Source organism: Pseudopodoces humilis, chromosome 7, assembly GCF_049639895.1.
Source record: "Pseudopodoces humilis isolate 2021_Gansu_Grassland_sample_001 chromosome 7, ASM4963989v1, whole genome shotgun sequence".
Lineage (NCBI taxonomy): Eukaryota > Metazoa > Chordata > Aves > Passeriformes > Paridae > Pseudopodoces > Pseudopodoces humilis.
The window spans coordinates 47572371-47597806 of record NC_142206.1 but is presented as its reverse complement, the minus strand read 5'-3'; the positions used below and the strand labels follow the sequence as shown (position 1 = coordinate 47597806).

The window sequence follows — 25436 nt, the reverse complement described above, 5'->3', positions numbered from 1 at the left end:
CTGCTCCACTGAGCTGATGAGGCTTTTTATCCAGGCTGTACTGCAAGGGTGAGACAACAGCTGACAGTCTTGATGACCAGCTGTGTGAAAGGCTGTCCCTTGCTTTTCCCATGAGGCAGCAAGGTTGACCATATCTTTGGGGAATTCATTATTTGTATTCTGCAGGGATTACTAAATATGTCAGACACAAGTATTGCCATTGAGGGGTGCCTCGTGCTCTGTGAAGGGAAAGCTGCTTGTGTCTTGTGGGTGATGCAGTAGGTTCATTAAACCCCAATGCTGGATTCTCGTAACTTCAAATGAATAATCTCCTTTTAGCAGCTATCAGTTCAGACTATGTAGTCACCAGAAAGCAACAATTTCCCAGTGCTGTGGTGGATAAGTCAGCATCCCCAGTTAGTATCAGGAGCAAAATCACTTTCTGGGAATAGGTTACGCCATTCTTTTCTCTCCAGCAAAGTGCATCTCCTGAGGCCATCTCGTCATACTCTGAGGTATCTTCTGTAGTATGTTTTCATCTTTGACAAAATCAATTTAAATGAAGTAGAACTTCGTAGAAGTCTATTAATTGTAAGAGCTTTTGCATGAATGGATTTTAAAAAGTAAGTGGAAACATTAGGATGGCTTTGGGAAGTTGGGTGAAGCAAAGAGAGATGCTAACTTTGGATATATTTATCTGATTTTGAGTAGAGTAAGATGGATCCATGTTTCCCACTGACTTTATAGAGCCAACTGGGGCAATGATGAAGGAATTCAGCTTCTGTTCTAAGAAACAGAAGGAAGTTTTGTTGGGTTTGCAAGGCAGCTGTGTCTGTGTTCTTGGCCAAGATGCAGTAGTGCAGTCATGACCTCAGTGAATGGGGAATTGAGTTCCCAAGATGAAGATCCATGAGGTCGTTAACTTGACTTTGTTCTTGTAGTCACAAAAGGAGAGTATGAACACAGAGAAGTAGCAAGCAATGAAGACACAATGAAACAGCAATCTCTTCAGCTCTGCCAAAAAAAATTTCAGCCCTTATTGTCCAGCCCTTAACACCATCTTCAGCCCAGCTAGAATACAGCAATAAAAGCAACATAAAAGAACGCAGATGTATTTCTGAGCCTAGTTCAGATAGTTGTGGTGTTCACATGCAGTAATTGAATGCAAGGCTGACCCTAGGATAGCTGTGTGCCATCATTATTTTCCTAATGGCTTTTCTTAGCCCTGCTCACAGTTCTTACTATGGCACTTTGCCACTGACTCCCTTGTAAGCTAATGTGGTTGCAGCACAGGTTTTGCTCTGATAGAGACTACAGGAGGATTTGCCATCTAAATCAGTTAGATGTCATGTTTGTGTTTGCTTCAAGTGTCAGTGTTTTGACTGTCTGGGGACTTTCTGCATTGCCAAAGTCCATTTGGCTCCTCTTGAAGAGAAGCTGGACTTGTAACATTATATATTCTCTTCCCCATTATTTTCTCTTCTCATCATTTTTCAACACTCTTCAGCCAACCTAATGCCATGTTTTTTTCCTATATATTGTTTTGCAGGAGTACATTGATGCTCATCCAGAAACCATTATCCTAGACCCTCTCCCAGCTATTCGTACGCTTCTGGATCGATCCAAGTCTTACGAGCTAATTCGACAGATAGAGGCATACATGCAAGGTAGGCCTGTGCTGCCTGGAGGCTTTTATTGTGACTAGAGAAGAAAGCAGCTTCCTTCTGGAGGCTGGATGTAAAGTTTGAAGTAGTGGTTTTGGGCCTCTTGCGTTGTGTCTCTGTGGGAGCACAAACACTGAAGCATTCCTGTGTCACAGGATTGCCCTCTGGAATCCTGTGCTCTTCTTTTTCCATATACACAAAGGAGGTTTGTATCTGATTAAAAATATGATGTGGATTTAATGGGGAGCATATTTACCACAGTGAGTACTCTCAGAAATCTTGTGGAAAAACATTGTCTTCTTGTTGTGTGCTGGTAAATTGAAATGACTATACAAACTCAGCAGCTTGTAGTAAGAATCCTGAGGCCTGAAACTGAGGGAGAAGAAAAAAATTTGTTTTGGAAAGGACCAAAAGAAATTAAAGTGGAAATAGAGCTAAGGTCTTTGAGAAGTACTGGAAGCCTATTGCACAAGCTAATTGCTAGGGGGAACATAAATGCACATTTGGTGCTGGCTTGTCACCTGACATAAACTATTGCCCTTAATTGGTATCATTTGAGTTGTATTCCATGTTAGGAGTCATGCCTTTTCATCCTGAATAATTCTATTACCTTCTCATTTTAACCATTTCAACTGTTGGGTTAAGTTAGTCTTTCATTCCCTTTCTACTTCTGCTACTGTCATGTTCTTGAAACATTTATTGGCTTTTGAATTTAAATCTAGAATAACTCTGAAGTAACTGTTTCATATATTAGATGACTGTAATGGGAAGAAATTACATTTCTGAACTATGTTCTAATGGGATGTTACTGGAAATACCATTGAGATTGTGTTATCACTGTCTTGATGGGCAGGTAAGAAGCTCAACAATTTGTATTTTTATAGTTGTGGATTTATAGACATATTTGTGTATAACTTGCTTGGCCCCAGTGGCACCATCCTTATGTAAAAATAAGACTAATAATTCACAGCACTCCCCCTTGTCTTTTGTAATCTTTTAGGGAGAAAATCCTCAATTAGTTTAGAAGGATTTTGTTTTGGAGTGGCTACTGCTGTTTGTGAGTGGGAGAAAGGTGCTGAGGGAATCCTGTTCTCTGAGGGAGTGGTTAGGATTTTGTTCTAACAGCAGAGAGATTCAGTACAGTTTGGTTTTGTTCCTTTCTTTTCTTAAATTGCTATCAGTACTATTGTTATCCCTATGAGAACAATATGTTTGGGAGACCAATGGTTTTTGCAAAGTAGTTTGTCTTCTGCATATTTCAGCCTCCTTTGGTCAGAATGATGAGAAAAAGAAATAAGTGCTTAAGGAAGAAAAAGAAAAAAAAATTGTATTCAGGTAAAACTGACAATTTAAAAAGAAGCTGTTAATAAAGTTGAGGAATGAAGTAAGGAATGGTGTCAGCTGTTGTCACTGGCTGCTGCAGTGTTTGGTGACCATATTTCCTCTGACCCTCCATCCCCCTCCCCCCAGCACTTTCCTCCTCTTATCTTATTTCTGTTGCATAATCAGAAATATCATGACCAAGACCTTGAACCAACTTTGTATTTAGCAGGGGAAATCTCAGGAGAGATGAATAATTGTCTGACTTCTTGTTCTGGCCTAAGTAGATCAGCCTCTGTATTCCAGTGCATGATGATCTTCAGTAAGAGAAAAGTTACACCACTCTAGAGAGTGCTGTGGGTTTTTCTTCCCTTTCTTGTTTTCACCTGCTAAGTTGTTTTCTCTGTTGCAGCTACCATCTCATATCCTAGGGCCATGATCGCTTAGAAAACCCAAACAAGAAGTAATACATCTATGAATAGCATGAACGCTTAGGAGCCACATCTTTATTGTTCTGGAATTTCATTATGGAAGTAACTACTAAGAAAATAATATTCTAGTCTTTAGCTGTAACTAGACAGCCCTTTTTATCACAGGATACAAAATTAATGTGATGAGTTAAGTTCAGTGCAAGGGATTGTCTCTTCCAAAGGCGTATTATAAACTCAGGAGGATTGAGTTTATATGTAAGGAGAAGCCTTCTGCTATTCAAAGTCATTCAAAAGAAAATTCAGTTTCTATTTACAGATCAGTTTTGGATTTCAGTGATTATTGCCTCCATTTCAATTATGTTTTAAAGTAATTATAAATGAATTATAATATTTATGATCCTCGATTTACACTTTATTTTAACCCTCTAGACCTTACAACAACTGTATCAGTAAAGATTTGCGCCAGTTAGGTTGAAGAGAGGGTGACCACATGCTCTGCTGAGGTGCCTGCATTCTGCAGCAATAGAGCCCCATGGTTTATAAACAGTTTGATTTTAATTATTTTTCAGATGTCCAAGGCACTGTGCTTTTAACAGTGAATCCTCCGTGCTTCCTGAAAAAGGGAATCCCTATTTGAAGTGTGTAGACTGGGCACATGGACATTGTTAGGCTTTCTGAAAATCCCTCATCTTGTTCTTTAAGCAGTCAAATGTCTGAGTGATAACTACTTAGATCCAGTCTTCTGAGAATGGGTTACTGAGACACTTTGTGGCTCAGACACTCCTTGTCTCTGCTACCAGTCTGTGGCCACTAAAGAAACTGAGGTGGAGGAGAGCCAGTAACTAAGCCAGAGTTGTACCAGTAGTCTGAGGAACAGCACAGGGTTCAACCAGAGCTTTCCATGTCCTAGTCTGATGGAGTAACCACTCAGTCTGTGAAAACAGAAGGTGCACAGACTTGTCCAATCATTGAAGTTGGAAAAGGCCTCTTGAGAATATACAGCCCAACTCTCTGCTCAAAGCAGAATCTCCAAAGCAGGTTCGTCATGTCCATGTCCAGATGGGTTTTTGCATTTCTCCACAGATGGAGACTGCATAACCTCTCTGAGAAACCTGCTTCAGGATTCACCTTGAACCTGGATACTAGCAGTGCTGTGATTTGCAGGGATTGTTGCTTTATATATTTCCCTTGGAAGGAAGTAGGACTCTCTTCTAGGAAAAAAAAAAAAAAAAAAGTAGCTTTAAGAGATATTTTAACATTGATTTTAATGGATTCTATTTTGGAATCAGTAGTCTGGCTGGTGCTGTGGCTTCCTCTTTTTCCTGGTCTCTGTTATTTTGAGTGCAAGCTCTAAAAGAACTAGTTATTCTGCAACCTGTGCTGCTGAATATTTTTCAATAAAGATTTGAAAAAATAAAGGCCACATTCACAGCTAGTGTCCTATATAGCTGCCAGGTCTATGTTGAAACTAATCACTGAACAGATTTTTTTGGTGTCACAGTTTTTCTCTCAGCAGTTGTATTGCTTTGTTTACTTATCTCTGAAGAACTGTTTCTTACATAAAAGTGCTCTTGATCAGTTTTGGTGCTATTTGGTGAAAGATTAGGAGCATTTTTTAATAAAAATTTCATTTTTAACAGGGTAATGTATGGTTGGAACTGTGTCAACCTTTTTAAAGCTCTAACCTAATGAAAATAACTAAATTTTCTGATGCTGTGTTGAAAAGTTGGGATCCTTCAGGTTTGAAACTCAAAATCTGACACTTAAAATTATGCTTAAGATGGTAATGGATGATCACTGTGACTGGGTACTAAGCTTTTCATATTACATTTTTTGTTTAAAGATTAAAAGCTTCTGAAATTCCCTATGTATCTTACAAGTTATAATCCAAATTGAAGGAACTTAAACGAAAAATGAAGTAAACATGCTACTCAGTCTACTGTTTAGTTAGTGTTCCCATCTGCTGCTCAGCTTCCTGTTCTGTCTCAAGTGACTTACTGGTTTCTCTGATAACGTTTGAACTTGCAGACCCTGAATTTCATTTCTTTAATCACTTGTTCCTGGCTTTTTCTTCCATTGTTTTAGAATTTTGTTATTCTTAAATTTAGCTCCAAATCTAAAATTTGTATAGGCAATAGTCTTTGTGGAGCTCTGCTATAAAAGAGAACTCCTGCATGAGCAGAGCTGCGAGTCCTTAATTTCTCTCTTCCTAGTAATAGTGTTTGAAGTATAGGAGCTATTTCCTCAGGACTGTCTAAACAGTATATACCCCTTTAACTTCGATATTTTCATCCTGGCATGTAATCAAAATAATTTGTTTGATTGTTTCCAATTATATGAGATGCAGTTGCTGTTGTATGTGCTCCTTTTTCATATTGAAGGATATTACAGAGCGGATAACAGTGTCCTTCTCTATTCTCTTGATTTCTTTTTATCAGATTCTGTCTTAGAAATACTCCTCTCACAGCTGCATGTATCTTTTGTTACTAGGAGACAAGCTCAGTATGATGAAGTGGGTAAGGCATTTGATTTGGGGCTTGGGGTTTTCTGCTTGGTGTTGGTTCTGCCTTGCTGTGTGATTTTGGACATGGAGTGTCACTCCTGAATATCTCTTTCTTCTTCTGACACTCATCTGCCTGTCAAGATGCCCCATTGTTTTGGGCAGGAGCTCTTCTTCAGGTATACAAACATGTATTCTGATACAGCAAATCTCTGTGCCAAGTAAGCTGTGTAGGTAGCTGTGTAGCAGAAAGTGTGGACCTGTTGTTGAGTAGAAAACTGCATCTACAATTCAACACCAAACAGATAGTCAGGGGTGGGGTTTTTGGACATTATGGGGCATGTTCATTGCTGGAGCAGTGCATACTTAGAACTTCTCAAAATCAGGCCACCCAGTTAAAAGTGCATGGAAATAGCTGTATATACATAGCTTTAGGCATTCACCTTTTGAAACTGTGGCCTCTTTTCTCTGTGGCCTACTTTTCAGAGCTGTTTTGATTAGGGAGAAGAGTAGTCACACAGGTCAACTTCAGACACCTCTTATTTTTATTTGAAGCTCCTATTAAATTGAAGCCAGATTTTTCTTTTCACTTTAAAGCCTCTTAATCACCTACCTGGTACTCACTTCTTTATGTAGGGACATATCAGTAAAGCATCTTTAATTAGAGGGCAGATGTCAGCTACTGTAAATAACCACACCAGATTTTGGGTGCAGAAGCCTCCCTTGTTGATTGTACGCTCTCTTTCTACCAAGAACACGTACAGATAGATGTCTTATTACCTCACTCAAAATGTGTGATGTATGTTCATTCACTGGATTTTGCTTTCTGACTGAAAGTACAGAGCAGTACACCCATGTGGAAGGAAGGAGTTGGAATGGAATTGATATTCTCTGTGACTGTAAGCAGTTTGTCCAAAGTGACTCAGCTCACAGCACTGTTGCACGTGGCAGTCCTCTATGCTCAGCTGCCAGCACTTGGTAGGTCTCAGCCCTGCTCTGTGAAACTGGAGGCACACTGGGACATTTGCCCCAGGGAAGTGTCACCTGACATCTTTCTCATAAAAGCTCATTCATTCATCAAGGAGGAGGATAGCAAAGAGACATCAGCATGTTGGTGTTATGATAACAAGCCCTGACTTTGAAATTTAAACTAGACAGCTGCTTCCAAAGGACTAATCCTGTCCTGAGAGAGGTGGCAGGAAAAGAAAGTAGGAAGCCCCAAAAGAAAGGAAGCTGGAATCTTCTGTCTTGTACCATGTCTTGCTCTTGTTAAAGCAGTTTACAAAAGGATTTTCCAAGGTAAGGCTGGAAATTTCATTTCATTATCATTTCATTATCAGAAAATATGAACAAACTCTCCATTCCCTTCCTGTCTCTTCTCTCCCCCTTCAGATTTTCCTTACTTTGAGCTGCGATCTCTGTCCCAGCATAGGTAGGAGGGAGCTGGGGGCATCTGTTGATATGATGAGCACAGTCTCTGTTCTCCCAGCCAGGAGTGGCAGTTGGCCAGCCACTGAGATCTGTCAGCTTGGAGTTGTTCAAGTGACTCCGCAGGCCAACAGGCATAAAACCCAGAGAATAATACAGAAAACATTTTTTATTGTTTTGTCTCACAGTGTGCCAGTCAGAACTCCTTGAACCAACAAACAATCTTCATCTTGGATCCTAGTAGTCTTAATTGCCACTGAGCTTTCAAAATAAGCCTGCCTATAAAGTTCAGATGTTGTTTTTGGGTGCACTCTTTAACTCTTGCGCTTTTTTGACCACATATGAGGAATCTGAATCCCACTTTCACTCTCTTTTGCTTATCTGAAAATAACCAAGGCTGGACCTTTTATCCATTTATTACATACCGGTGTTGGAAACTTTTGTTTTACATCTACATGCATGATTTCAAAGCATTTTTCTACTTGAAAAAGCTGAAAAAGTGGAAAGGTTTATTTCTATTTTAAGTGAAAGCTTCTAGAATTTTGTTTGGGTCTTGGGTAGATCTGAAGATTGAATCTGCATTTTATGGCGTAAAGATGTAAGCCATGACTGCACTCCATGATCATAGGACATTCCTAAGACATCTCCAGTTCCAGCTTTATGAACAGAACATGGATTTATCCTTGAGGATTATTGTCTCTGTAGAATTAGGAAAAGAGGAGCAAGAACTCTTATCATGATGAAGTCTTCACTGAATAAACTAGATGTTTTAAATTCCAGCATGGTTGTGTTTCAAGTTATTCTCATCCTCTTGAGCAGAAATCTTTGTGGCTGACATCCAAATTTCCTAAGTATCTGGGTGCTAGAAAAAGTAATGAAGGAGTATTGAAAGATAAATTGCTCGAAGTATTGATGTAAAACTAAACTGGGAATATTTTTTGCAATAAGTGGCTTTTCACAGTGTTTCTCATATATACTCACTCATATATACTCACACAAGGTCAAAGGTCAAGAAGTAAGTCTTGAAAAATAGGACCATTCATCTGAGTTAGAAACCAGAGTTTGGCTGATAGAATATTACTCCAGTTCTGGTATAATGTGTTTGTCACTTTTGCTGCTGAAGGAGCAGTTTGTTTTGGTGTGGACAAGAAAAGTAACATCCCTTACATTTTCTCAGATAAGTATCTAGCCAACATGTGGTAAGCCTGGTTAGATTCTAATCCATCCTCATGCAGGGTCCAGTAGGACCTTAAGGCTTTATCAGGATTGCATGGAATCAGCTGATGGTAGCACTGTCTGGGAAGATGTTTTCCATGACTACTGGGGCCACTAACATCCTGTCTAAAATCACTATTGGCTCCCATTTCACTTATCTCCTGGCTTTGTGCGGCTGTTCAGGCTGAGTGTATCAGTAAAGAAACTTTTCTTATCACTAAGAAAATCATGAAAGCTTGAGTTCATTTATATTCTTGAGTCAGTGATTGAGTCTGTCTCATGAACTTTCCAAATGGCTTTCAGAAATTAGAGTGGGTAGGGCTGAAAGTGTAAAGGTTGATGAGAGGGACTTGAACTGGTATGAGTAGCATTAATAGTTTATGACTGAGTGGGACCTTTATGTTCAGTTGCTTGATAGTCTTCCTACACAAGGTCATTTGTCATTGTCATTTGATACACTACACCACTAACACCTTGCTTTTCTCTCTGGGACACCCTTTTTACATTAATGCTTGGAAAGAGTTGGTATTTTGTTTTTCTGATGTATAAATGCTGCATATGGGATAGATACAGAGATCCCAATGCATTCATGGGCTGATGTGGCTGTATGGAGACAGTTGGCACCTTTGGAGTGTCAGTAATTGTGGTTCAGGTCAGTGCATTTGTGTAAAGGAAACAAAACTGATTCATCAGGAGAGCTTTGCGCCATGAAAACAAGAAGTTGCTATGCTGAGAAGAAAACGCAGTATTGTCACAGCCGTGTGTTGCATCCCTTCATATCCTGTTGATGGGCAAGGTGAACATGGAGCATGTTTCAGAACTCCTTCCATTGTAGGGAAATATACAGTCTGTTTAGTTCTGTACACTGAGTGAACCACTGCTTGCTAACTTGGGTTAAAATCACAGAATCACACAGAATCACTAGGTTGGAAGAGACCTTCAAGTCTAACTCATACCCTAACACCTCAGCTAAACCATGGCACCAAGTGCCACATCAGATCTTTCTTTAAAAACAACCAGAGATGGTGACTCCACCAGCTCCTGGGCAGACTCAATCAGAGACAGAGCAAACACCCACTTTTTTCTGCTTGACAGAGACCAAAGGCATGGAGAAGATAAATAAACTCCTTTCAATGTGGCAAATCAGGCATCCCGTACTAGTGGCATTTCAGGATGTTTGTTATTAATGCTGGAAAAGGTAGATGAACACAGGATACCAAATTTTTTAGATAAGTCCAAATTGTTTAATTTTTTCAAGCCAGAGGGAGACAGCAATATCTGACAGGTTTACCAAGACAGTGAAAAGTCAGCATAATGATAGATCCACTTTATAGTAATCTCTTGGGCATACAAAAAAATAATATGGACATGCATTGTTAACTTGTGCATTGACTCACTAGTCAGGAAAGACCTCAGTGTCACACTGGGCAGCTCACTGGAAACTTCTGCCCCCTCATCTTCAGTAGTTAAAAGAGAACATGCCAACAGAACCAAACAAAAAGATTACGGTGGCCAAAAATAGCACTGAAGACACTGAACATACAGTTGTATAAATAAAAAACTTTATTTTTCCCAAAGACTGTTTTCAGTTCTGCTTTCCTGAATTTAAAAATATGCATTAGAAGTTAAAGGAATCCTTGAAAAAAGGGACATTTTCAATGCCAAGAGACAGCCACAAGTGAAGAGTAAAGTCAATCTCAGTCTAGTAAAGGTGGAATAAAACCTGAGCAAACAAAACATGAATAAATGGAGAAATGTTCCCCTTTTTTCTATCATGTCAGAGTTAGAGTTCCATTGAATAGCTGTGTGGTTGCCATAAAATATCAACTAAGATCACAGGTGGACTAAAAGAGATAGGACACATTCACAACTAGGTTTGAGAGGTTTACAAACCATTGTGGTTGGTGGTATGTAGTACTGGCAGGTGGGTGTTAAAAAGAAACTCCACGATGAGCTGTGAACTCCATAAGTTGGGATATATTGGGGACAATATATATTCCCTTTTCTTTGATCTGAAACTCACTGCCAAGTTTAAAAGGTGGAGATGACATGGTGTCAGCTTGTGTTCTCATTTGGTTTGATAATTCCAGTGTTCATTTCTCATCTCCAGGGAAGCAAGAATACCTGAAAGTGCAGTGAGGATTTAAAGCACTTTCTCTACTCCATAGCTTTTAAACCTCATGCAAGTAGTAATCCTTTAGTGTTTTTACTGTGCTGTGAATAAAGACTTGGTATTTAATATAAATCATTATGAGCATTCAGCATATTAAATGGGAACTCAAATAGAGCCAGATGCATTCAAACTATTATTCTTTCCGAAATATGGCTGGATGATGTGATTATGACTTTTTTCTTTGATAGCTCTCTCTTCTACTGTATTAAGACCCTGCAGAGCGAGACAAATGAATCTGTTCATGAGAGGACAGAACTGAGTCATTGTGGGACAGGTCCTTGTAATACATTACAGGGAGGGAGCAGTACTGAACACTCTTGAAGAAGTTTTTCTAGCAGGTTATATTCTACTAGAGGATCAAGGAGGTCACCCTCCAAATCACTCTGGTGCATTGTCTGAGACAGGGCGTTACTTAACACGCTGGAACTTTTCAATTTTTAAAACATTTTGTTTCATTTCCTCTCTTGCTCCCTGGCAAAATCATGAGGAAGACTGACCATTTGCAAAATTTATTTCCTATGTAATTATGAAAATAATTAAACAGATAATGTTTCGCAGTCTCACACACCTGCCCACCCTAAGAAGCCTACTCCATGATCAGAATAACTGCAGCTTTTTCCTTGCTGCAGTGCACCTGACAGCTTCTGTGGTGCCTGTTGGGGCAAGGAGGGAAGGGAGCACTCAGCTGTTACTGAGAGTGCTAACTTTAGATGTGGCTTTGGGTTTCCTACAAGGGAGTGTTCATATCCCAGGTCCTTCTTAATCAGCTTGAGGATGCCAAGTGGGTGTTTGCTCTGTCTCTGATTGAGTGCCAGCAAGCAGACAGCAGTGAAATCTTTCCTGCAGAGATGCAAAGTGTCAGTCTTGCAGACATGTACCCACCACCCATCTGCTGATAAATGAATATTCTGAATGAGGTCCTTTTTTTGGCAAGTGACGCAAAACATACTATGAAGGCAATGGAAGATGTTAATGTTCAGGAAGAGCTTTATCTTTCCTGATCTATATTTTTTAATGTTGGAAGGTCCATTGAGATCTTGGTTGTGTGGGACAGTTGAGCTTCACTGAAGCAATTTCTTCACTTAACACAGAGAGTTTATTCTATCACATCACCTTACTTAGGCACTGGTGTGTTGACAAAACACCTGTGCAGGTAAGTAGCAGGGACACTGGGTATGAGCCCCATCCCATGCTCAGTTCTGGTTTGCATGTGATAAATTAACCTACATGCAGCATTGTGAGCAAGGCAGTCTCTGACATTTAAAGGATCTGTAATCATGGAATGGTTTGGGTTGGAAGGGTCCTTAAAGATCATCTAGTTCCAACCCCTCTGCCATGGGGTGGATGAGAACATGGGATGCCTGCAGGGACACCGTCCACTAGACCAGGTTACTCAAAGCCCTGGCTAACCTGACCCTGAACATTTCCAAGGATAGGGCATCCACCACTTCTCTGTGGAACCTGTTCCTCATCACCCTCACAGTGAAGAATTTCTTCCTAATAGTCTAATATCTTATTAATTGTTGAGATTCAGGGGTTTGACAACAGCTCTGCTTATTCTCTTGATCTCTAAAATGCCAGCCATACCTCCCTGCTCCCTCAGAGGAGCCTTTTGAGGATTAGTCAGCACTTGGGAGGCCTGTGAACTTGCTGTTTAAACACTGGTAGAAGGGGTAAGTATGGGTAAGATTTTTGCTAGCAAGGCTGTTGTAGTGCTGGGGCAAACTAACAGAATAGTTATTAATCTCCTGTACTGGAGGCTTTGGGAATAGACTGGATAGATGAACATCTGCAAGTGTTGGTGTTAGGTGCATTTCGTCTTCTCCAAATGCAATGGGACTGGGGCAGGTAACCCAGTAGCCTTCCCAGAGCAGTACTTCCTGATGTTGATTGTCCTTCAGAATGAAAAACATCAACTACTGACAGTTTGAGCCCGGGATCGTAATGAGGTCATGCTGAATGTTAATAAACATCTCTCCTGTGCAAGACCTGCACAGAGGAAGACCCATAGCACATATGTTTCCCTCTGTGGCATAAGAGTTAAGCAGTCTGAGAAGTCTTGGGCTTCCACTGAGACAAAGTTTTCATGGGTCAGTGCAGCCAGACCTGGATATAGTTTATATCTATTACAGATATAGCTGGTTTTTCCCATAGAAAAACCAGCATCTTTCACCCAGACATAGTCCTGTTACTCTGGCTGTTTGACTTTTGGGCTGGAGCTGGCTTCATTCTGCTTTTTAGGGATGACAAAAGAGAAGAGTGGGCTGGCTGCACCTGTTCATATGGATGTGCTGCAGCAAGAGCAAGCATTTCCTCCTCAGTGGAGAAATCTGTGGAATGAGTTTGTCACTTGCTTCACAAGGGTGAGGCAGCTGAGCAATGCATTCCTGAATCAGCAGGCTCCTCTTGCCTTGAGCGTTCTTCGGCAACCACACATTAAATCTAAAGCTATAAATTGTATAATTTGCATAAGATATTAGACCGAGAAGCACAATGGGACAGACGCTAATTGCAGATTTGGGAAGCCTCACAAGCATTTTCTAGGAGATAAACTGCAGTTACCTCAGTTTTGGGCAATTAGTTTTGGTTTCTAAAAGGAGAGAAGTGTATCACCAACTGATTTCTTGTACTGTGTAATTTGCTGATTTCATTGTTGCTCTTGGGGACAGTTTATTAGTTCCTTTTTAAGACAATATTTTTTTAAAAAGCTCGGTATTTTTGACAAGTAGGCAAGTGCAGTTTGGGAGGGATATTCCCACCAAGAAAGTTCAGTTGAACACTCCTATTTTGCTGCAGGAATATGAATTCTACCATAAATTCTTTCATAGTTCTATCCTAGGTTGCCATACAGGTTCACCAGACTGCAGATTAAGGGGTTTTGGTTGATTTTTGCTGCCTCTGCAACCCACAGTTTGGTATGATTTTTGGGGGTAAAATTTATGCAGGCATTTTACTGTGTTTAGCATTAATTTCTAATTAGCTATTAGGTTGCCAGTTAGTTAAGCTGCTAGATCTTAAAATGTGTTCACCAAGATAGCAGAAGTGTTATGGGGAGTATAGAGCTCTGTGTTTGCCAGGTTTTGTAGTCACTCTGAGTGTTATGTCTTCCAACACTGCCCTACAATGTTTATATGCCTTCTGTTTTATAAGCTGTTAATGAAATACAGGCAGTTCTTTATATGTGATGTTTGCCCTCAAGGTCCTGCGTTAGGGGGGAAGTGAATGTCCTAGATGCTAGAGCTGATTGTAATTGCTTTTGGTTTTCAGTATTTTGAAAGAAAATAATGTTAGAAGAGATCTGAAAATATAATTTTTATTTTCACTGAAGAAATGATCATTTATAAAGAGCCTAAAAGGGGCAGTGGAGAGAATTAGCATTTTTCAGATTTCAGAATTTGGAAAAGAATATAAGAAAATTCTCTTTTAGCTTTTCTGCCCCTTCCTCTCTCCCACTCTTACTCTACAGCTCACCGCCCTAAAAGTCCCAGGAAGAAAGGTGACTTGTTCTATTGGACACTTTATTTGAAATGAAAGTAAACAAGCTTTGCTTTTATTTCACTGGAAAGCATCTTACTTCATTTATTGATAAAAGTGCAACCATTTGCAGGTAGTTTGGCCTGTCCAATTGTTTTGAACTTAACATTAAAGACTAGTATAGCTGTAAATTAGTTGAATATAAAAGTAAAAAAAAGTAAAACAAGCTCACAAGTGGGGGTCTAGATTTACAGGAGAGTCCCATCTAGGATATTCTTGGGTGGGCTTGTCTTCATTGGGTGTATTGCTTTTCATTCCTTCCAGTGAATGACAACTCTGATGTGGATGCTCTTACTCAACTTCCTGCGTGGGAGGAGGGATGAACAGTACCAAAAGAAAGCAGCTTCATAGTCTGTATAGCTATATCTATGCAGGTGTTGGAGCAGGGTTACCATTCCAGATGGTAATTACACCTTGGCAGTAACTGCTCCATGGATGCAGCTCTTTGCAAGTGCACACCTGTCCAAGATCATGCCATGTTTTGCCTCTTCCCTCTTGCCTTACTCCTTTAGAGTGATTATTTTCAAAGTCACTGTTGTGAAGTAGGAGGAATTCTTTGAGAAACAGGCTCAAGATGTATAGCATGAGTAACTGCCATCATTTAACTGGTTAGAAAAGCTCTTAAAATTATGTAACCAAATAGCTGAAACTAGTGGAACCTATGCCAAACACAGGCATATGTTGGTCTCTGGAGGCAGGTATGGGTGGAGGACTTTACACAGTTGGTTTGTGAAGGTTTGTCTGCCTGGCATTGCATTCATGCACTAGATGCATGAACAGTAGCCATCTAAGGTATTGCAGAAGTGAGGGGGGAAAAAAGGAATAACTGGGAAAGCTTCAACAGGTGGTACATTTGTGCCTGTGAAGCTGTCTCTCTTCCCCAGAACAGGAAGAAGAGAGAGTGAGACAGACTGGTTGTGCACACCAAGCCTGCCTTTTTTTTTATTCTTCCTGCAGAGAAATGGTACTTTCTCTGTTAGTGTAGTATCCAGGTTTATCAACAACATAAACAACATAGCCATAATTATCAAGTCCTGGCCTGCCTGTTGTAAGCACTTTATCATTCAGCCCATTTCAGAAACCCAGGGTAAGCCAGTGAAAAGATTAGCCAGGTTTTCTCCTTCTCCCCACCTTGTTAGAAGCATGGAAAGGACCCTCACAATCGAGTCCATTAAGCCAGCACTCCCAGGCCCACCACTAAACCATGACACTAAGTGCCATGTCTGTATGTCTGTTAAATAACTCAAGGGTTGGTGACTTCACCACTTCCCAGAGCAATCTGTTCTAATGTTTGGCAAGCTTTTCGTTGATGTAATTTTTCCTAATATCCAATATAAATCTCCCCTGGAGCAATTTGAGGCCTCTTGAGTGCTTCTTGGCCTGTGAGTTGTTACTTGGGATAAGAGACCAACCCCCACCTGGCTACAGCCTCCTTTCAGGTGGTCGTAGAGAACAATAGATTCCCCCTGAACCTCCTTTTGTCCAGGCTAAACAGCCCCAGTTCCCTCAGCTGCTCCTCATCAGAGCTGTGCTCCAGACCCTTCCCCAGCTCTGTTGCCCTTCTCTGGACACACTCCAGCCCCTCGGTGTCTTTCTTGTCTTGAGGGGCCCAGAAGTGAACACAGGATTTGAGGTGTGACCTCACCAGTGCTGGGTACAGGAGGACAATCCCTGCCCTGCTCCTGCTGGCCACACTACTGCTGGCACAGGTCAGGATGCCATTGGCCTTCCTGTCCACACCTGGCCACAGCTGGCTCATGTTCAGCTGCTGTCAAATGGCACCCCCAGGTCCTTTTCCACCAGGCAGCTTTCCAGCCACTCTGCCCCCAGCCTGTAGCGCTGTGTGGGGCTGTTGTGAGTGACCCAAGGACCTGGCCCTTGGCTTTGTTGACCTCATAGAGTTGGTCTTGGCCCTTGGATCCAGCCTGTCCAGATCACCTTCCAGAGCCTTCCTGCCCTTCAGGACATCAGCACTCCCACCCAATACCAACTTGGTACTGGCCATAAATTTGCTAAGAGTACACTCAACTCCCATGTCTAGGTAATCAATAAAAGTACTGGACAGGACTTCATCCAGTACTGATCCCTGGAGGACACCACTAGCGACCAGATGCCAGCTGGATGCAGCACCATTCACCACCAGTCTCAGGATCTGGCCATCCAGCTAGTTTCTTGTCAAACAAAGAATGCACCTTTCCAAAATTATCAGCTCTGTGATTTTCCCCAGCATCCAGGTCTGGCTGACAGACCTGTAGTTCCCCAGATCCTCCTTCTGGCCCTTCCTGTGGACTAACAGCCTATTTGCCAGCCTCCATTTGTCTGGGACCTGCCTGGTGAGCCAGGACTGATGATAAATGATTGAAAGTGGATTGGTGAGCTCTTCCATCAGCCCCTGCTGTGCCCTGAGGTGAAGTCCATCCAGCCCCATGGAACAGTGTGTGTTGTAAGTGGTGCACAGGTTGGTGACCATTTTCCCTTGGATTAAAGAGGCTTTATTCTTCTCCCTGTCCCTGTCTTTCAGCTGGCAGGTGGCTCAAGAACCTGGATACTTAATCAGCTGAGAATCTTTTCTAATTTCAAGTTTAGGTTTACAGGCTTCCCCAGGAAGAGAAGTAGCATCTTGTAACAACACAAATTTCTGTCTGTGTTGGCTGTTTTACAGTTTGTTGCAGCCTGAACATGTGCACAAAGAAAACCAGCTTGTATTGAGGCAGAGCTGGGTTCAAAGCATAACAGACATTTACTGTATGAGAATCACATCTAGAGGTGCACAAAAATCTGTGAAGCTGGCAGTGCTTGTTTTATCTTTTCTACTTTGATACCAGATTTACCACAAGAATTTTATCTTAAGGGAACAAAAGTGTCATAGTTCTCTATCTAATCCTACAATCAGGGTGGAGTTTTTTCCCTCGTAATTTAGGAATAGAAAGGAATCCTTAAACAAAATTTATCTCCTAAATAAAAATACACCAAATTTTAGGTGCATTATTAACCTTTTAAGTTAGTGAATTGCATTGGCTTGTTAGTGTATGTTTAGGTACAATGAAAGTCAAAGCCTGCCTGGAACTGAAGAGTAAAACAAATGCATTTCATATTCAGTGTAATGTGTATCGTGACATGCAGATGGTTTTGATCCATTTACCTTTTGTGCTCTCGTTCAGTCTTTGTTTTTTATATTGCTTTGTCCAAAACAATTTTTTTTTAGTAACTTTCCATACTTGGTTAGCCTTTATAGGAAAATTAATTCTTCCTTTTGTAAAGGTAGAGCTATGTGAATGTTTGTTCGGGCTTACAGAGAAGTTTGAAGTTTTTTTCTTGGAAACCTAAGTGTAAGGAGGCTTCCTCTTCTTTTTTGACTTGAGAAAAACAGCTGATTTTTTCAAAACATTTTCTGTTTTGTGCTCTGGTTGTGTAATTTTAATTTTTCTTTTTTTTTTTTTTTTTTTTTTTTGCTATATACACCATGTACTGCAACTTCTAAAGACTAAAGTGTTGATGTGTGGTGTTAGTGGCTGTAGGGCACATAGTATTAATCTAAGAACAGCACTGTCATTATCTTCATTAAAGCAAGGGTGTTGTGTTAGCCAGAAAATGCAGAGAAACATTGAAGTTGTTAAATCTTATTGAAGAACTGCATTGTGCTAGGACTCAGAAGGCTTGATCCTGTTTCAAGACTTAGTGACTGAGTAGGTATTAATCTCTCCATCTCCTTGTTTCTTCATTTCACACCCTTGTCCTTCATCAGTCCTATCTGGTTTGAAACTTCTCTGAGGGGAGCACCACCTATTTTTGTGTGTCTTGCACAGGACTCAAAATGCAGGCCTTGTAATGCCTCTGTAATACAAATGATCCTACAATGTGTGGGGAAGATTGCAAGGCTTCCATACTGTCCACATAGGCTTTAATTGTAACTATATACAGAAGAAACCCTTGGAAACTGCATTTAGTGGAAGCTAAACTCTGAGCTATGACCTAGTTTCTTTAAACATTCAGGTTTTGTCATTATTTTGAAGGCTTCAGTATCTGATGCTAAAAATACACTGTACAGGCCTTCCCACATGTAGGTAGTTATATAAATCTTGCCATAAATAATACTTGTTCACTTGATCATTATAGAAATGTCTCGACATGCAGTTCATAAGGGATTTGCTCAGAGCAAACCAAAATTGAGTAGAAAAACACAGATTAGAATAAGAGTTCCTAGACCTATTTAGGTCCTACTTTTATAGCATCATTTCAATCATTTCATAGCCTAGTTTGTCATTTTTCCAATATCTAGACAAAGCTGAAGAGGGCTAAGGAGAATCCTATTTAATTCTTCAGTCAGCTGTGAAGTGTGAAGGGCTGGTACTGCACCTTTAGAGTTGCACATCTTGAAAAGGTGTAAGGTAAATATTATTTTACCATGTTTAACTTAACATTGTTATGTGAGTAGAAGCATAGGGTGGAATGCTGGATTTCACGGCCATTTTGTAAAAATGCTTCAGGCTATAAAACTAAAGCACTGAGTAGTATGAACGTCCTGGTTGTTGATAGTTATTGAAAGAAAGTGTATTTTATAAATAGGAGGGGGAAAAACATGAGCTGATGGTAAACAAGGCAGCATTCTTCAGGCTGGCAAGAAAAGTTCAAGTGGATTTGAGCTTTTAAAAAAAGAGAGAACTTACAGGAGCCTTTCAATACATAAAGGGGGGTTCCAAAAAGGCTAGAGGTGGACTTTTCACAAAGGCATATGGCGGTAGGATAAGAGCGTCTTATAATGCTTAAGCTGAGGGAGAGCAGGTTTAGATTAGATAATAGGAAGAAACTTTTTACTGTGAGGTTGGTGAGGTACTGGAATAGGCTCCAGAGAGGTTGTGGACTCCATGTCCTTGGAAATGTTCAAGACCAGGGCTCTGAGGATGGGGCTCTGAGTAACCTGGTATAGTGGAAGGCAGCCCTGCCCACAAGGGCATTGAAACTGAATGGTCTTTATAGTTCTTTCCAACATAATCCATTCTGTGATTCCACAAAAAAAGATTGATGCTGAAAGGGGGTTATTTGGACAGGTGGCAGTTATGAAAAGCAGCTCCTAGGATATCACATCTAACTTGCAGGTATTAGTATAGCAAAGCTGAGATCAAAATATTAGTGAAGGGGCAAGCTTGTACTGAGCAAACCAAAGTGAAATCTGAGATGGAAGTGAGTGGTGCAGTTGAGCTCTGAAAGAGTGTTCAGTAGCAAGCATATGTCAGAAATTCTTACTGCAATCTCAGGATTGATTTAATTAGGAAGAAAATGTTTTGATTTAATTCTCAGAAATGAGCAATCCCTACTTGCATGAATCCCAGTTTTGCCTTAGATTCTTCTGTCAAGTGATGGATTGTCATCAGTGCCCAGCCTACCAGTCCCTCAGCCCAATCCATCACTTTCATGCCATCTAGTTTATTCCTGTACATCCTCCTTCAAGTTGAAAAATAAGATTGTAAAATCATTGTATCAGGAACTGCTGTGAAATTTGTTTCTGAAAAGAAACAAAATTGCAGTTTATGAGACCTGTTAGGAACTCTGTAGAACCTAATTCAGTCCTCAAAATAAATCTTGAGAGTGAAGAAAATTACAGAGCACAGAACAGCAGGGCAGAATGCTCAGACAGCTCTGCGGGAGACAGACCTGTCTTCCATGAAGAGTGGATGGTTTTTGATGCCCAGCTCCTTCTGTCGGTGGAAAGACCAGCCTCCATGCTCCCCAGGACCCCTGCAGAGCCTTTGTTAAGCTAGAGCCCTGGAGTGGGAAGGAACATGGAGATATTTTAAGCAGCAGATGGACTGTAGTGTTCACTTTAAAAGTATGTCTTTTTTTTTTTTTTCTGGGTCCCAGATCCCATTTCTCTACATGAAGTGAGAACTGTGCTTAGCTCTGCTTTGAGTTTCCCCTCTTCTGGACGCAGTAGGGGTAATTTGTTGTTTTGCAAGTGGAAGATGAACGGAATTACTCAGGTCATCCTGGTTTACCTCCAGCAGTTCTCATCCAGCTGCTTTGATTCTAACTAACATTTGTGGGTCAGATCTGTGAGTTCGCTGCCTTTTGATGTAGAATGATGTTGCAAAAGAATTTCTGAAAGTTTTCTGACCTTTTGTTACTCTCTTTTTCTCTTCCTCCCTTTTTTCATTCTGGCTACATGATCTATGAATGTAAGATTGAGCAGGGATCTTTTCCAGGAGGATACTCATCTGTTTCCCTTGAAAAGCTGACAGGGACCATGAGTGAGAGAAGGTAGATTGAGAAGAAAAGGAAATTGAACCAGTGCAGTGAGGTTGCATTAATAACCATGAGAATAAAGTACTCATACTGTTTTTGAAAAGGATATTGTGAAAGAAGTCAGTAATTAATATTTAGGGAGTTAGGATTGTTTTTTTCTTTTTTTTTGTGGGGTTATTTAAAACTTAATTTTCAAAATATTAGATCTAACTTAATGCAAGCTAGTACAGAGAGAACAGATATTGAAACATGAGAATTTTCCTGCTAGGGTATGACGGGAAGCAGTCAGACTTAGGAGAACAAACAGTGAAAAAGATTTTTTTTAAAAAAAAATCTGCTTTCTCTATCCATATCAAATAATATACTAAAAGAGGGATACTAAGGGCAGATAGAGCAGTTTGTGATTATCTTCAGTTCCAGGTGACATCAGTGCTGGAAACAGCTCTTCTCATACTGCATCGCTCTTCTCACCTAGTGAGAAGAAAAATATTATTAGATAACATCTGCTCTAGTTCAAGGGGTGCAAGCATCAAACAAGGTTATTTGCAAGAGAACCTAAGGCCACTAATTCTAGGTTTTACACATGTACAAGACTAGAGCAAGATTCTAGACTGGAGAGTGCTTATTCTTGGGGAAAAACACCCAACAAAAGGTTCCAGTATGTGAATGCAGTTGCCTTATCCACATGCTAAATCTGGGTCTGGAGCTTGACAGGTACTGTTTCTCTTTTAAGCATCTGGAAATGTGTGCTCATTTTTGCCTTCCCATTTTATTAACTCTTAGTGGTGCCAGGTCCCCCAACAGGGAGGATTTCTGACCTGCTCAGTATTTGCCAGCTTAGAAGCATTGTGAGCATTATAGCACAAGCCTTGATGGGATGATAGTGTTTAATAAAATTTTGGGGGTTAGTTTTAATCTGTGTCTTAACAGGAAGTAGTTTGAGTATACCTGAGTTGAAGTACCTCCCAACCTAACCGCAGATTTCTGTGTTCAGGTTGTCTGTGGTAATAAGACTGTTATCATAGTAAATACACAACATGCATATGTCCTTCCATACCAGCAGTAGATCTGCACTTACTCTATAGCACTGTATTATGCCTAGTCTAAAGCCCAGGCTTTTTATTTTTAGTAATTCAGACAGGAATGTTTTTCTCACCATTGCAGAATACTTCTGACAAGCAAGAACAATGAAAAGAGGTAATATTTAGGCTTCAGATCCCAGTGTCCCCAAAAGCAGGCAGAACCTAAAGCAGTAGGTTTTTCCCCCTCTTCTCATCTGTTAACATCTCAAAAATTAGCGTCCCATTCTTTTCTCTCTAGAGCCCTTCACTATTCAATTTACCTCAAGTGAAGTAAAAATCTCAAGTGTTGTATATGACATAAATGGTTCAAGAGATCCAGTGGGACCCATGGCTACCTATTTTCCTCCATCTTCTGTTTTCTTAAGTCTAAATTAAGGCCTGTGTCAGTGCTGGGCTTTTGTTGACTGAAGAGAGGTTATGTAAATTCGATATAGGCAGTCATTCAAGTAATATAGAACACATTTAATGAGAAGAGCCACAGGGATTGAGCGTGAAGAAATTTGTACAATGAAACACTTTTCTTGAATTTGCTGTCCCCATAACTCACTCTCCTCTTTTCTGCTTCATCAGCTAATCTCCAAAAGTAGTTGTGGGCTTTCAAGTTTGATCAGATTGCAAGAAGCAGCGTCTTGGTAGAAGGGATCAGAGAAAGATTAACACTGCTGGGAACTTGGTGTTTACCTTTCAATGGTGCAGTTTAACTTTCTGCTTTATACTCATTGTTATAAGGGTTAAATAAATGTCATGGCTTTTAAACACAGTCCAGAAGAGTGACACTTCTTTGTAGTTTGAAACAAAACATGTCTTTAGGGCTGGCAGCAATTCCAGAGTTGAGATAACATGGTAATTAAAATAATGATAATTTAATGTAGTGATCCTTATCCTGTAGGAAGACTTGCTTGCTCAAAATTAAGTATTACATATGCTAAAAGTCAGAGTTTGATGTAGGAGAGTAAAAGTTCATGGGCTGGCAGTATGACACCAAATGTAGCTCAAATAAACCAGACTGTATATTTGTGTTTTAATGAACTTAATAGATGTGTCTTTGAAGGACTGCAGCTAAACTTTGGTAGACTCAGTTGATCAGAGAGCAGCTGTTCCTAAAATAGGATTTATTTGTTATTTTTTCTATTACATTTACCATTTGAGACATCCTTAGCTGATGGCTGGATAAGATTAATAATGGGACAAGTCATATGTCACAGGGCTTCCTAAGTGTCCTTTGCCAGTACTGACCTTTATGGTACATAATGAAGATGTCCTTACTGAAGGATTTTCCTTAATGGGAAAATGCCCATCAACCAAACTCTCAACAGCATCCTGTGAACGACTCTCCTGAGAAACTCTGATGTAATTACTAGTTCAAGTGCTCTAACCAAGATTAGGGACATCTGTTTGCTTTGATCTTCAGTCTCACAGTGCCCTGAAGTACTGTGCTCGGCTGGAGCTGGCAAAGGCTAAAGCAGCAGCAGTTGCCGCTGCTCACTGTGCAGAGCGTGCTGTTGTTGCTTTGCAGGGAACAGATTCTTTCTGTGTCACACTTGGATCTAGCCACGGGCATTGCATCCTGCAGGAGAAATGTACTTTTCTTCCAGACTGTACCTTTTCCCAACAATGGAGTAGCCCTCATTGCCAAATACCTGCTGGCTCAGAATTGTAGCAGCCTCTAAATTTACGGCTCCTTTTCAAGAAGGGAGAAGAGGGCTATGGAAGGGTGCCACTCAGATCTGATTCCTTTCACACTGTAGGGCACTAAGGATGCATGTGTAATCAGCTGAACACACCTCTTTTGGGAACAGGGAGAGTAAATATTGTGTGGAGTTTTCTGGATTCAAAACCAGCATCTGAGCATTTTAACTCCTCAAACTGAGCCCCACATCAGACACATCTACTGCTCAAACTGAGCCCCACATCAGACACATCTACTGCTACAAAGCAAATACAAAAACCTCAACCTAATCCAGCTTGATTCTCGATTTAAAGTTAACCTGAAGTTAAAGCTTATTTCCAGCTATATATTATTGTCTGTATTCTTGATCTGAGAATGAACAGAACATGTATAATATGGCATTTCAAATTAGGTAAGGGTTTTTTGGCGGGGCAAGGGTATATGTCGTGTATTTGGCTGAGAATGGTGTTAAGCAAGCTGATTCCCTGCAGGCATCTCACTTCAATATTGTGTCCTGCCTACATGTATGCTAGTCTTTGCAAATTTGTATCTAGATGCAATTGTGGCTGAAAGACAGAGTCTGACCAGCACTACCCAATTCTGAGCTGGGCTTGCAGTGGTTGTTTTGGAGCAAGACTCTTCACCTTCCTTCTGAACACAAGGATGGGAGGATTTACAACCTGCATAGATACTACATAACATCTCTTTGATGATGGCCTCTGATTAGTTTTCTAAGTCACACAAAAGGAATGTGGTATGTTTTTAATGCTCTGTAACTGCATAAGTGCATCTTACCAGCTTCATTATAACTAATGCTGAAGTGCATTCCCTTGTGAACTAAGACAATCTAAATGAAGAGCTATTTTTTAATTATTTCATATTCTTTTTAGAGCAGTTTCTAATTCTTAATAACGAGGTTTTTGGTGTTTGTTTTTTTTTTTTTTGTTTAGGGCACTTTAATATGAGAGATAGGGATTGTGTAGGAGACTGTGCAAAATCTGACCTGCGTCTACAAGCATTGTATTTTCTTGCATTTCACCGACCTCTTCCAACCAAGTACCTTGTTTTGTTTTAGAAAGTGGCTGTTTTAACCTCACAAAGACTGCATAATAATGTGGTACATTGAAACACAACCTAAATAGCCTAAAGTCCCAAAGCATGCTTACAGAAGTATGTTTTTGTTTTTTCTTGAAATCTTCCTCGTTGAATACAAAATTATTTGCTTGTGCTGTAAAGAATGTCTACTATAGACTCAGCACAAGTCTTTGCAGGCAAAAGTACGATTTTTCGACAGAAACTTGTACTGTGTTACTGAAATGCTTCGTAATAGCAGCCAGACTCTTTCTTTTCCATCCCCAGTACAGCAGCTTCACTGGCAAAGGATTTGATTGAACTGAAAAGCTGAGTTCAAAACTTCTTGAAGCAGCTGAGTGGGGAGGGTGCACAATGGAGGCCTGTGTGTATCAGGAGCAGCATGCTGCTGATGAATGGGAACAGCAATGTGTTGTTTCTTCTGGTAAATATGAAAGTAGTAGGTGGTAAGCTTGAAAAAAAACCCCAACATTTTCACTATTCTACACTGCATAGCTAAACAAGGAAATTCAGTGCCACTGAGTGCTGTGAATGCTAATTTGTGTGCATTCAAAAAAGCAACAAGATTCATGTCAGAAAAACCTGTTGAGAGCAGATAAATCCTTTTCTTTCCTGAAGAAGTTCCTAAAGGGCTGCTGCAAGGGTCTATAATAGGGACAATGTCCTTGTGAGCTTTTGTGGTTTTATACTCTTTCCTGGACACATGCCATTAGCCTTTCTCTCTGCTGATTTGTGCCATTATGATCTGGCATTGTCCTGATGCTGGAAAAAGTCCCTTCAGTAAAGGATACTGAAGATTGCCTTGGCAAAGACCAAAAGAAAAGGGAGAGGGGTAACCTAAAGGAAAACTAAAATACAGAGAAACAAAGTGAATACTAGAAACTGTTTTCATGGGAGAGTGTCACATGAGACATGTACCCCATCACTACAAATATACATCCGAATTTCCATTTTTTGGAATCACCACAGGGGTCCACAAACCTGCGAATAAAAAGGATTAGGGTAATGCAAAGGATTAGTCTCATCCTGGAGAACAAAAAAAACCTTCCTGATCCTGGTTGGATGAATCTTTTTGGTCTCTTAAAAATATTAGGAAACCTAAAGCTGGT

The 25436-nt window shown here is 40.3% G+C and overlaps 1 protein-coding gene across 3 annotated transcripts in view; it reads left to right on the top strand.

Moving 5' to 3' along the window:
- The window catches only part of ITPK1 (inositol-tetrakisphosphate 1-kinase), a 140498-nt gene that overhangs the window by 76126 nt on the left and 38936 nt on the right, over positions 1-25436 (top strand). For all 3 annotated transcript variants that reach the window (XM_005520177.3, XM_088057784.1, XM_088057785.1), the window contains one exon: positions 1529-1646. In XM_005520177.3, coding sequence (XP_005520234.1) covers positions 1529-1646 — 118 coding nt within the window. The remainder of the gene's footprint in view (positions 1-1528; positions 1647-25436) is intronic.